Source organism: Sapajus apella, unplaced genomic scaffold (genome assembly GCF_009761245.1).
Source record: "Sapajus apella isolate SASKATOON/1434 unplaced genomic scaffold, GSC_monkey_1.0 scaffold15, whole genome shotgun sequence".
Lineage (NCBI taxonomy): Eukaryota > Metazoa > Chordata > Mammalia > Primates > Cebidae > Sapajus > Sapajus apella.
This window is the reverse complement of record NW_022436955.1, coordinates 25,402,022-25,415,212: the sequence shown is the minus strand read 5'-3', so window position 1 is coordinate 25,415,212 and position 13,191 is coordinate 25,402,022. Positions and strand designations below refer to the sequence as shown.

The following is a 13,191-nucleotide window of genomic DNA, read 5'->3' as shown; positions in this document are numbered from 1 at the left end:
GCTACTTAGGATCTCAGTGACTTTGGACACATTTCCTGTTTACAAATATAAGTTATTAGGGTTGTGAGAATCAAATATAAAATGCATGTAAAGCTCAGAGCACAGAGATATTATTTGTCTTAGTCTCTTAGTCCACTATCAATGTTTATCCATCTAAATAATCAAACGTGAAATCCAAATGAGTCCAAATCCAAAGATGGTATCAGTGGTATTCAACTTGAGAACTTTAGCTGGACTACTTAAAAATTGCAAGAAGGGAGCATAAAATATTTTCAGTGGAAACAGATCTCACTTATTCTCTTAGATCCATCCTCCAGTGTATTCAGTTTTGAAAATTTCAAATAAAAATTATCTAATGCAGGAAGCTTCACTGAGTGCTAGCTGCATTCATAGTAGCTACTTAACCAATTAGGCTGGAATACCTTCCCACTTTCCCTCTGGAAACCTACCTTTAGTTTCTTAACGAGGTCTCTTGTTTTTGTCAAGCTTTCCCCGGCCCCACACACAAGATCTACGCCCAACTGGGATCCACTTTGGGAATTAACCACAAAAGATGTTTCTTCTCTGCCCCATCACACAGCCACAGTTAGGTGTGGCCATGTCTTCCCCAGTGGTCATGAAGCCCTGAGGTGTCTGCCCTGTACACAGTAGATGCTGAATCAGTACTCTGTATTTCAGATGGTTGAGAAAGACTGGAGGGGGCAGAATGAAAGGCCAGAGGATAGAAATTAAAGTTACTTGTGCAACTCCCACCAAACTTAGAGGGTAGGCTGAGAAGAACAGTGCATAACCTCAGAGGAGGGAGAAGGAACTCCAGTGAATGTGCATCCAGGGTCAAAGAAAAGTAGAAATTTTGGTCCCATCACTTGACAATAATTGCATGGTCTTAACATTTTCTTCCTCCTTTGCTTCTGGAAAATGCATGGCACGTACTGGGCCCTCAATGAGTAGGCACTGAATGACTAAATGAGTGCTGCTTCTCTCTTGTTCTTTTTGTTCCTTCATGTTCTTTGTAACTACTCAAGCTTTCCCCTCACCACCCCAATACAGCCATTCTCTCTCTCTCTCCCCCTCTCCCTCTCTCTCTCTCTCTCTCTCTCATCTGCTATCTGCTAACTCCATGTGTAGTAATATAAGGTATGTAGGCGTGTGTGTGTGTGTGTGTGTGTGTGTTTATCATTTTTCATTTACAAAGGAGAAAACAGAAGTTCCAAAGTCCAAAACTGAGCACCCAAGTTTACACAGCTGTCCATACAGCTAGTGATAAAGTTGGCGCAGGTAAGGTCCTATTCCCCCAGAGCCCTTCCACTTTTGTGTGCATCAGTCTATGATGCACTTTGACTCCCAACAGCCAGCAGCTGCGACCCTTTACCCAAAGGACACCCAGTAGGCCAGAACTCATTTGCTAGTCAGTGTCAATGTGGTACTAGAAGTACATGGAGTTAAGTCTCCCTCCCACCCACCATCAAGGGGAACCAGGGGTGGCTGATCTTAACTAATGATTGACAGGTGGGAAGGCATAAAGACTACCGCTCTCCAGGGCCCAGTCGGCACAGCTCTGATGTGTGAGGCACACTACCCCACATCTACCAGGGGTGATTAAGCCCAAGTGACCTTCAGAGGACTTCTCAATGTCGTACCCTTGCCCGGCCTCTTCCTTTTCCCTGTCCATCTTCTCTGGAAACCCTGGTAATAAATCTTTCGCACAAATCCTCGCAGAAACCACCACCTCTAGGGACCCAGACTAAGGCAAGGGAGATGTAGGATTCAAACCCAAGCCTGTCTGTCTTCAAAGTTTTTTCCCACTATGCTGTGGTTGAGATGTTATTACAATCACACCAGTCTGCTCTTTGTTCATCTTACAGTTATACACTTAAAATGCATGACACAACCCCATCTCTACTAAAAGTACAAAAATTAGCTGGGTGAGGTGGTATGTGCCTGTAATCCCAGGTACTTGGGAGGCTGAGGCAGGAGAATCACTTGAACCCAGGAGGTGGAGGTTGCAGTGAGCTGAGATCATGCCACTGCACTCCAGCCTAGGCAACAGAGAGGAACTCCATCTCAATAAAATAAAATAAAATGTATCACACATACATTTAAAAAATTCGAATGGCCACTCTGACTTCAGGCATCTTGAAGACAAATATGTATTCAAACACTCTATGCTTGCTTACTTTTTCTTACTATAATTATATCGTCTCTGAGGCAAAAGAGCTTTGAATATCTTAGCAAAATAAAATAAAGGGCTCAAAGGGGAGAGAAAAGGTTATTTTTGAACTTGTCTTTGTAATTGCCCCTTGCCTGGGTCCATAATTAAATATAAACTAAAAAGAACTTTAGTTATTGAATGTTGTCTTTTAAGTATTTTCATTATATGAGTAATGTAATGACACTAGAGAAATTTGAAATCCAGGGGAGAAATAAACACCCAAATACTCTAATCCAACCATTTACCAACTATTTCCTGTATAAACGATTTCCTTTCACTTAGAAACTATTTCCAGTACACTAATCCAACCATATACAAACTATTTCCTTCCAGCAGTTATCACAGCTTTTTGCGCAGCCCAGGGATCCATGCATTTGAGGTGGCTGCAGTCCTGCTTCAACGCTGGGGTTTCCTGTGTGTTTGCCTTTGGCCCAAGCGGTTTCCATGTAACACAGTTCTTGTGGCTGTCATTTTTAATGGTTGCACATTGTTACACCCAGAGGATGTACTATATATTATCACCCTTTTGGCTGCTTTTGATGTTTAATATTAACCTTATTAAGTAATAAGATTGTGTTGAACGTGCCATTTTGGTTTTGCTTCTATTCTTTTTTTCCTATGTCAGATCATACCTTTAAAAGAAATTTCCAAGACTTGAGCTATCGGATAAAGGAATAATGTTTATAGCTTTTGATACACACTGCCACTTTTTCTCCAGTCCTGCCTCATCAAAATACGTACTAATCTGTGTTATCATAAGCCAACATGAAACAAAGGTATTCCAAACTCAGCGTGGTTTCTCATTCTTTCACGAGTTCTGTTCTACCAAAATGAATTCATTTTAAATTTCTCGATTTCATACAAAGGTCTTGAAATTTTCTCTAGAATGTTATGAGCCCATAGCATCCCTCATAAAAATGATGGGGAACTTAAAATGAGACAGAATGTGAAAGTGACATTTCAGTCATCCTTAAATATATGTAGTGCTCATTTTAATTCTAAGCTTTCTCAATTGCTAAGCATTTCATGCAGGGATTAGTCCTCGAGCTTGAGTTGCCTGATTGATCCAATCATCCTCACTCGACACTAAATAGGGCACCTTTCAATGGGTGATGTGGGCTCACTGAGTTGGATGCATATTTTGTGAACATTAATTTATGCCTGCACCTTGAAACGCAGAGGATAAGGAATGTTGATAAGAAAAACAAGCAAGAAGGGATTCCCATTTTCTCAGCTATTCTGTGGTTTGCCTGAGTTCATCCTAAGATTTCATAACAGAACAGGACACAGAACAGGACAACTGAGACTCTCTTACAATTTTTACCAAGCCAAAAAGCCATTTGAGAGTTCTAGCAAAAAAGTGGAAAACCCAGCCAGACTCCCAGAAACATCATTCAGGTGACACCAGACATGCTTGCAGATAAACATTCCATCAATTGAATTTTCTCCCTTTAAACTTTCAAAAATTAATTTAAAGAAGCTCATTTTCTGTGGCACTTCAAACCCAACAAGCACCAACTTGCATTTTGTTTCAAGAAAGCATTTTACTTTAACCCAATAACATATTGTTTCTCGGTAAATTGTCAAAACTCCTGGTTTTCTTACAGCCACATCCCATTCTTGCCTTCACCCTGAGGATCATAGTCGGAGGGCTGATGATCTCCCACAAATGATTCCACAGCCTTTTTTTTTTTTAATTTGGCAGGGCTTTCTGGGTTAGGATAATTCTGGGTAATCCTAATTAGAGCCCTATCCAAGCTTAAACTCCATAACCGAACAAACCAGTTTTACAACTCAAAGGATTTAATTTGGCCTCACACTTGCAGTGGGGAAATACACACACACACACACACACACACACACACACACACAAACACACACACAGAAAAACTGGCAGCTCAGCTAACAGGCAACTGAATGTTGGACACACTGCCAGCCTGGTCCAATTAAGAAACATTAGAAGTCTAATGACTTAAAGAGGAACGGTTCACACAGGACACAAGGTTCTTGACAGCAGCCAAGCAAATTGCAAAGTCTCCAGCTCAGGTACGCGAATCCCTTCAATATTTCAAAACAGCCAGGGACCAGTAGAACCTGGCTTATATGCTTTCTTGCATACGTAGGGAAAAAGAATCCAGGTGGAGAACCTGGCTAAACATTGATCTCAGAACAAAACTCCATTTAAGACTAAAAAAAAAAAAAAACCTATGGGACATTCCTGGGTACAACAGAACACATGAAATATTGCCATTTTGCCTATTAATACTTATTCCTGGGAAATTAACAAAAACCATTGCCTGGGTGCACTTCATCCTGTCCTTCCCTCCCACTACCAGCCCCTTCAAATGCACCTCCTGGAAAAAAAACGGAACCAAAACAATGTCATGAAAAACACTTGGGCGAGGGTTTTCATTTACTCCATGCCAAGTATTTTATTTTTAAGCCTGATTTGACCAAGTCAGGCTCAGGCAAAGCAAGTTTCAGATCCTGCTGTCAGTGAAAATTGCAGCGCCGCCATCTGCTTACCTGTCACCAGGACTGCCTTTTGATCCACAGGTAACAACTCTTGCCCAGATAAGTAAGTATACATGAGGCAACATGACAGAGAGAAGAGGATCAAGCCCCAAAAAGGGGACAGGATGAGCAGGCACACTGCGCAGAGGCCTGCCAGGCAGACCATGCAGCTCGGCACCGGTCTCGGGCTCTTCTTGTATTTGCACAGAACTGTCCCACACAGTACCGTGGGGATAGCCAGGCAGATCCATGCTGTCTCCGAGAAGAAAGTGCTCATTCTCAGCGATTTGCTGCACCTTCAAGTGTTCAGGACCAGTGAGTCTGGTGGGCAAAGGCTGGCTGGAGGCAGCCTGAGTTATAAGAACAGAGAGGCAAGAAGGGAGGGGAGAAAGCAGCCCCAGCCCCTTTCGACTGAGCATAGATTAAGCATAATCATACAGGCACATATTCCCAGTGGGCAATTTAAACCAGTGTGCACTTCAACATAAATACCAAGGCACTTCCTATTTGACCGCTCTCCCCCCTCCCCACCCCCTGCACACACAACACGTGCACATACTCACCCACAAACACACACCTTCTGGTTTTTTTTTTTTAATGACAGTCCACCTCTGGAGAGATGACTAATTGGATAATAATTGACAGAATTCAAACTGCACGGAGAACAACAGGAAAATCCTCTAGCTGACAGGAAAATACTGTCTTCTTCAAGAGCCTGCAGTGTGTCTGGGTGTTGAGTCCTTTTTCTGACTCAGGAGTGAGTGTGTGTGTGTGTGTGTGTGTGTGTGTGTGTGTGTGTGTAAATCCAGGCAATTGATGAAGTTTGGAAGATAGATTCTGGAAGAGAAGGCATCTCTGATCTGGTCCATGGCTTCAGGACTCCTATAAATCCCAACTGAGGCAGGCTGAAGGGCTGGATGGAGAGGGAATATGGGAGCAGAGGAAGATATTCCTTGGCAGAGGAAAGTGCTTTGGTCTTGCCAGAGGGGAAACCTGCCAGGGAGAGATGATAATGACAATTAACTAATAGCGGCTGATATCTATGGGTACTTGTTTGTGGCAGAGGCTTTGTGTAGCTGCTCATTTGTTCATTCTCTTTATTTTGAGCATATTCTATGCCAGCCTCCATTCACTGGGACTCACCTCATTCTCCTTGAATATAATATCCTTATGAAGTTGGTTCTAGTATTATGATAATTGTACAGGTGAGAAAACCAGGGCACAGAGAGGATAAGAGACTTAGTCAAGATCACACAGCAGTGGAGTCTTATAGCCTGATCTCAGAGCTTTATGCTCTTAAGCACTCTATTCCACTGCCTGCTTTATGCAAAGAATTAAAAAAAAATTAGTACATTATGTGCTAGCTCTTTCCTACTTTCAACCCATTTCAACCTTATAAAACCCTTTGAGGTGGGTATTATTATGGTCAGTTTACAGAGAAAAAAATTGAGGCTGGGAAAAAATAAGTCCCTTACTCACAAGTGGCTTAAAAGCCAGCAGTCTGCAGCTGCAGCACCACCGACCAGTGCCGAGCCCAAGGGAGCCACTGTACCTGGGCTCAAGGTGTGTCCCACGTGGGCCATGTACCCAGCTGGAGGGAGGCAGGGTTCTGATAAAGGCTGGGTGTTGACAAAGCTAGAGAGAAATATTCTCTATTTGAGGTCAGTTTCCCTGTATTCAAATCTAATCTTAGCTCCACCACTTAATAATTATGTAGTCTTGGGTGGGTCACTTCACCTCCCTAGACCTTCATCCCTTCACCTATAAAATAATATCATATCCTGCCTGGAACAGTAGAAGGAACCTCATAAATGCTAGTGATTCATGCTTTTTTAAACAGGAGGAGAAGGAAGAATAAGAGGAAGTCTTGTAAAACAAAGTGTCCATTGGAATAAAGACCTGTCCCAAAACATTTGCTGGAGTTAAACGAGGGACAGGAAAAGGAGGGGAGAGAATGCCTTTTGTGGATGATGTTGGTGAGGCACGTCTTGGGAAGGAACGGACCCAGCAGCATATCCCCTGTAAAGGGAGGTGAGGCAGAGCCCACCTGGGCTGAGAGCCAACTCAAGACCCCAGGGAGAAGGGGTGGGAAGCAGTGTCGGGAACCATTACTGTGCTGTGGTATTGTGGGCCTGGAGAACAAGGCAGTTAGGAGGGTCTACATGGAGTGATGGCAACTCTTGTCTGCCCTCCCAGACACATGGACATTTGAGTCAGTGAGATATTACCAGCTCCTGGTCGGGAAGCTTAGGGGTGGGGATCTGGAATTGTCTTTGGCTAGCCCTGAACTCTCCCCTGCCTCCACAGACCGCATTCCTTCCTGGGTGCCATCTGAGCCACGGAGCGCCTCTCACAATCCTTGTGGCCTCACCAGCCGGGAACATCCTGGCTGTTAGCTCTGGTCCAAAAATAACTTCCAGGTGGGAAGGCAGGACTAGTTGTGACTCTTTGCTGAGAGTCTTGGTATTTTGTCAGTGGCTCCCACATCTGGGCTGGACCAAACACCTGTGCAGGTTTCCTATCAAGTGCATGCCCACCTGAAAGGAGCTGACTTTTCTTCAGGAGGTGCCCCTGTGACTTACCAGACTTGCTCTGTCCTGGGGCTCCCAAAGTGCTATTTCCTGCTACCAGAAGAGGGACCATTTTGAAATTGCCTTCTGAAAACAAAACATCCTACCCAAAAGGAAGGATGGCCCAATCTGACCCCCCCACCAAAAAAAAATGCTGAGAATCCTCCAGTGTACAGATTCTTTTGCTCAAGAATTTGTGAGCCAAAGCCACCCTCAGGCCACACAGAAGTCCCAAGAAGGATGCTCCCTGACCCCTGATGGTGAAGGTGCTGAAAAGCATTAAGAACATGAGCTTTCAAGTGTCACAGCCTTTTAACTTGAGTTTGAATCCTGGCTTAGCTGTGAGGCATGGGGCAAGTTACCTGCCCTTCCTAAGCCTCAGTTTCCTCCCCTGTGAAATGGGGGTAGGAGAAGTCCTGCTTCCAAGGGCTGTTTTGAAAAGTGAATGGCATCATTCTTGCATTGTCCCTGGCACTGACAGGCATGCCTAGATGGTAGGCACCTTTCTCATTGTCGGGAGTACCCACTGCTTCTTAGCCTTTTTCCTCTGGGCAGAGAGAGAGTTTCTGGCCAGTCACCTCCTCACTCGTTTATTTCTTCTTTCGGTTCAGCACACAGCTGTTTCCCTTGTCATCCTTCAGATATCTGCTTAAACATCACCTCCTGTTACCCAACCTGAATATCTTCCACCAGCCCACCTTATTCATTCCCTTTATTGCACTTAGCTCGATCCACAATTATATATTTCCTTTGCTCATTTTAAGAATATTTTCTACCTCCCCTAGTAGACCATAAACTTCTTGAGGGCAGGAACTTTATCTGATTATTGTTTTTTCTTTACTGTTCACCAAATGCCCAGTCCAGTGACTGATACATCACATATACATAATTAATATTTGTGGGATAAAGATAGGAAGGAACACATCTCTATTTAGAGCCTTCTAGGTGGCTAGTTCTGCGCCAGCTGTGGAGGGATTCAGCAGTGAACACTATAGACCCAGTTCCTGGCCCTGCAGAGTTGAGGGCCCAGTGCTTCCAGGATGCCTGCTGCAGGAGCAGGGACTAGTGGGGATGCAAGGTGGTAGAAAGGAAGGCTATTTACCAGTAGGGGAACATATGGAATGCTAGACTCTCCAGGTGAGAACGAGCCCAATCCTTTCTGAGCCCTGAATGTCCTCATCCTAACCTCAGGGTCAGTCCATCTGAGAGCTACCATTGAGTGATGATGTTCTCCATCCTACTGAGCTAAATCATGTCCCTTATTTGTCCTTGCCTTTTTGTCCTGAAGCTATTCTAGAGGCCATCATGACTTGACTAGTGTCCTATTTCTGGCAAGTTGGCTCTCAGCCTTCCAGGGAAAAGGAGCCAATTGGACCAACTCATGCTTGCTAATGATGCCAATGGGTCATTGCGCTATTTCCTTCTACTAGCAGAGGGGCCTTTTTGAAAATTGCCTTCTGAAAACAAAACATCTTACCCAAAAGGAAGGATTGCCCAACCTGGGGAAAAAAAATGCTGAGAATCCTCCAACGTACACTTTCTTAGAATCCATGGATCTTGAGTTTAGAAGTTGAAGAAGGAGCTTCCCATCTAAAATGGGGATTGTCTCTGTAACATCCCCACCAAGTGGTCATCTTGTCTATTGCCAGAGTATCTCTGAGAACAGGCATCTCACTGCCTCTGAAGGCTGATTTTTCCCATGCAAAGTTGCTTGGGATATTAGAACATTCTCCTCTAGGCCAAATTCATCTTGACATTTGTCTTCCCTCTCCACATGGAGTCAGAGAATGTCTTGTTCTATTTCTTTCAGATATTTGAAAGATATTTCAGAGCTCAAACGTTTTTTTAAAATCACACTGTTACAATAACTGAAGAACATTTTGCTATGGTGAGGGTTACATAATGATGGCATGATTTGCCAAGCAGAGAATGACTGTGTGTTGATGTCATAGTGACCCAAAGTTCAGGATATAGACAAGGTGGTACAAACCGTCACAGAGCATCTCAGAGAAATCACAGAGATCTTGTTGGTAACACGAGTTTTTTTTTTTGTCTTTTTTTTTTTCTTTGCTTTTTGAGCATTAGGGTGATAACTACCGTTTTAAGTGTTTGTGATTGTGCAAATATCATGTATTATATATTTATCTATTTCATACAGTGGGCAGGGTGGAGACCAAGAGAAGATGACCAGAATTTGGGGCTGTACCATGTCTTTTTTCTGTCTTTGAAATAGTATGTGGTAAATATGTCTAAACTCCTCACTTGTCATAAGTTCCAAGTAAGTCAGATCTTTTTTTTTTTTTGTATAGTATTTCAAGGATCTTCAGCTGCTTCTTAGAATGGCATTCAATTACTTACATCTCCCCTGAAAGATTAGGCCCAGAACTGGGCACAATATTTTCAGTACAGTGCAAAGAACATAGAATAGAATAAGATTATCACCTCTCCTAGCCTTGAAGCTATATTTTTGCTTATGTGACCAAAGACTTATTTGCTTTTTTAACAAAAGTGACCTATTATTGATTGCCACGGTGTTTGTTATCAAATAAAATTCCAGTTTTTATAGTCTCCGTGTCAGTTTAACTTTTTATAGTAAAATATCATACACGTGGGGAAATTATCCAAAATATAAGTAAATATTCATTCATCCATAGTGATATAAATACATGATCAGCTCGGTGGATGGGAAGCAATGAGGGTAGGGTGAGACAATCTACTGAAATTAAACAGTAGCAGATTTATCTGATGATTGGCTTTTAGTCCACCCCCTGATTCATCAATTATTTACTAAATGTTTATTCTGAGCCAATAGATAGAGATACAGACCCCTCTTTGACCTTGAGGCTTGCACGTGCGTGAGGAGTAAGGCACGCTCCTGCATGCATTGTCCTTGCGTTTCATACACAGTGAATCAGTGAATTCTGTTAGTAAAAGACAGATTGAAAGATCCCCAAGCTCTATTTCAATTTATTCACATCTTGACAATGATTCTCCATCTACACAACTTTACTTCTCCTAAATACATTAAGAGATCAACATGTATAAAAATATGTCTGCCCATGTGTCCCAGTATTACTCTCTCTCTCTCTCTCTCTCTCTCTCTCTCTGTCTCTCTCCTTATCCTCTCTCCTTATCCTCTCTCCTAAGTTTCTTTTTTTTAAACTGCATTTTAGATTTTGGGGTACATGTGAAGAACATGCAAGATTGTTGCATAGGTACACACATGGCAGTGTGATGTGCTGCCTTCCTCCCCTTCACCTACATCTGGCATTTCTCACCATGCTATCTCTCCCCAACTCCCCATACCCCGCTGTCCCTCCCCTATTTCCTCCTGACAGACCCCAGTGTGTGATGCTCCCCTCCCTGTGTCCATGTGTTCTCATTGTTCAACACCCACCTGTGAGTGAGAACATGCAGTGTTTGATTTTCTGTTCTTGCATCAGTTTGCTGAGAACAATGGTTTCCAGATTCATCCATGTCCCTACAAAGGACACAAACTCATCGTTTTTGATGGCTGCATAGTATTCTATGGTGTGTATGTGCCACATTTTCCCTGTCCAGTCCATCATCGATGGGCATTTGGGTTGGTTCCAGGTCTTTGCTATTGTAAACAGTGCTGCAATGAACATTCATGTGCATGTGTCCTTATAGTAGAAAGATTTATAATCCTTTGGCTATATACCCAGTAATGGGATTGCTGGGTCAAATGGAATTTCTATTTCTAGGTCCTTAAGGAATCTTCACACTGTCTTCCACAATGGTTGAACTAATTTACACTCCCACCAACAGTGTAAAAGTGTTCCTATTTCTCCACATCCTCTCCAGCATCTGTTGTCTCCAGATTTTTTTAATGATCGCCATTCTAACTGGTGTGAGGTGGTATCTCAATGTAGTTTTGATTTGCATTTCTCTAATGACCAGTGATAATGAGCTTTTTTCATGTTTGTTGGCCTCATGTATGTCTTCTTTTGTAAAGTGTCTATTCATGTCCTTTGCCCACTTTTGAATGGGCTTGCTTGTTTTTTTCCTATAAATCTGTTTTAGTTCTTTGTAGATTCTGGATATCAGCTCTTTGTCAGATGGGTAGATTACAAAAATTTTTTCCCATTCTGTTGGTTGCCAATTCACTCTAATGACTGTTTCTTTTGCCGTGCAGAAGCTGTGGAGTTTGATTAGGTCCCATTTGTTTATTTTGGCTTTTGTTGCCAATACTTTTGGTGTTTTGGTCTTGAAGTCCTTACCTATGCCTATGTCCCGAAAGGTTTTGCCTAGGTTTTCTTCTAGGGTTTTTATGGTGTTAGGTCTTATGTTTAAGTCTTTAATCCAGAGTTAATTTTAGTGTAAGGTGTCAGGAAGGGGTCCAGTTTCTGCTTTCTGCACATGGCTAGCCAGTTTTCCCAATGCCATTTATTAAACAGGGACTCCTTTCCCCATTGCTTGTTTTTGTCAGGTTTGTCAAAGATCAGATGGTTGTAGATGTCTGGTGTTGCCTCTGAGGCCTCCGTTCTGTTCCATTGGTCTATATCTCTGTTTTGATCACTGTAGCCTTGTAGTATAGTTTGAAGTCCGGTAGTGCGATGCCTCCCGCATTGTTATTTTATTTTATTTATTTTTATTTTTTGCTTAGAATTGACTTAGCTATGCGGGCTATCTTTTGGTTCCATATGAAGTTTAAGGTGGTTTTTTCCAGTTCTGTGAAGAAGGTCATTGATAGCTTGATGGGGATAGCATTCAATCTGTAAATTACTTTGGGTAGTATGCTATTTTCACAATATCGATTCTTCCTAACCATGAATATGGAATGTTTCTCCATCTGTTTGTGTCCTCTCTTATTTTGTTAAGCAGTCATTTGTAGTTCACCTTGAAGAGGTCCTTTACATCCTTTGTTAGTTGTATTCCCAGATATTTTATTCTCTTTGTAGCAATTGTGAATGGCTGTTCGTTCTCAATGTGGCTCTCTTTAAGTCTGTTATTGGTATATAGGAATGCTTGTGAGTTTTGCACATTGATTTTTTATCCTGAGAATTTGCTCAAGTTGCTTATCAGTTTCAGGAGATTTTGGGCTGAGACGATGGGGTCTTCTAGATATAGAATCATGTCGTCTGCAAATAGAGACAATTTGACTTCCTCCTTTCCTATTTGAATATCCTTTATTTCTTTTTCTTGCCTGATTGCTCTGGCTAGAACTTCCAGTACTATATTGAATAGGAGTGGTGAGAGAGGGCATCCTTGTTGAGTGCCAGATTTCAAAGGGAATGCTTCCAGTTTTTGCCCATTCAGTATGATATTGGCTGTGGGTTTGTCGTAAATAGCTTTTATTATTTAGAGATATGTTCAATCAATACCTAGATTATTGAGGGTTTTTAGCATAAAGGGATGTTGAATTTTGTCAAAGACCTTCTCTGCATCAATTGAGATAATCATGTGGTTTTTGTCTCTGGTTCTGTTTATGTGGTGAATTGCGTTTATATACTTGCGTATGTTGAACCAGCCTTGCATCCCCGGGATGAATCCTACTTGATCATGGTGGACAGGCTTTTTGATGTGCTGTTGCAATCGGTTTGCCAGTATTTTATTGAAGATTTTTGCATCTATGTTCCTCATGGATATTGGCCTGAAGCTTTCTTTTCTTGCTGAGTCTCTGCCAGGTTTTGATATCAGGATGATGTTGTTCTCATAAAATGATTTGGGAAGGATTCCCTCTTTTTGGATTGTTTGGAATAGTTTCATAAGGAATGGTATCAGCTCCTCTTTGTATGTCTGGTAGAATTTGGCTGTGAATCCGTCTGGACCTGGGCTCTTTTTGGGTGGTAGGCTCTTAATTGCTGCCCCAACTTCAGACCTTGTTATTGGTCTATTCAGGGTTTCGGCTTCTTCCTGGTTTAGGCTCAGGAG

At 42.3% G+C, this 13,191-nt stretch overlaps 1 protein-coding gene and 2 long non-coding RNA genes across 3 annotated transcripts in view; 2 read left to right on the top strand and 1 right to left on the bottom strand.

Moving 5' to 3' along the window:
• HSD17B2 (hydroxysteroid 17-beta dehydrogenase 2) overlaps positions 1-5,218 on the bottom strand; it is a 63,332-nt gene extending 58,114 nt beyond the window's left edge. The window contains exon 1 of the mRNA XM_032283889.1: positions 4,739-5,218. Within this exon, the coding sequence (XP_032139780.1) occupies positions 4,739-5,003 (265 nt within the window). The 5' untranslated portion in view covers positions 5,004-5,218. The remainder of the gene's footprint in view (positions 1-4,738) is intronic.
• Positions 1-13,191, top strand: part of LOC116555363 — a 785,279-nt gene that overhangs the window by 647,993 nt on the left and 124,095 nt on the right. The gene's annotated exons all lie outside the window — the stretch shown is intronic.
• Positions 4,115-13,191, top strand: part of LOC116555364 — a 16,798-nt gene continuing 7,721 nt past the window's right edge. Inside the window, exons 1-2 of the long non-coding RNA XR_004270500.1 lie at positions 4,115-4,258; positions 9,455-9,574. This is a non-coding gene — a long non-coding RNA (uncharacterized LOC116555364). The remainder of the gene's footprint in view (positions 4,259-9,454; positions 9,575-13,191) is intronic.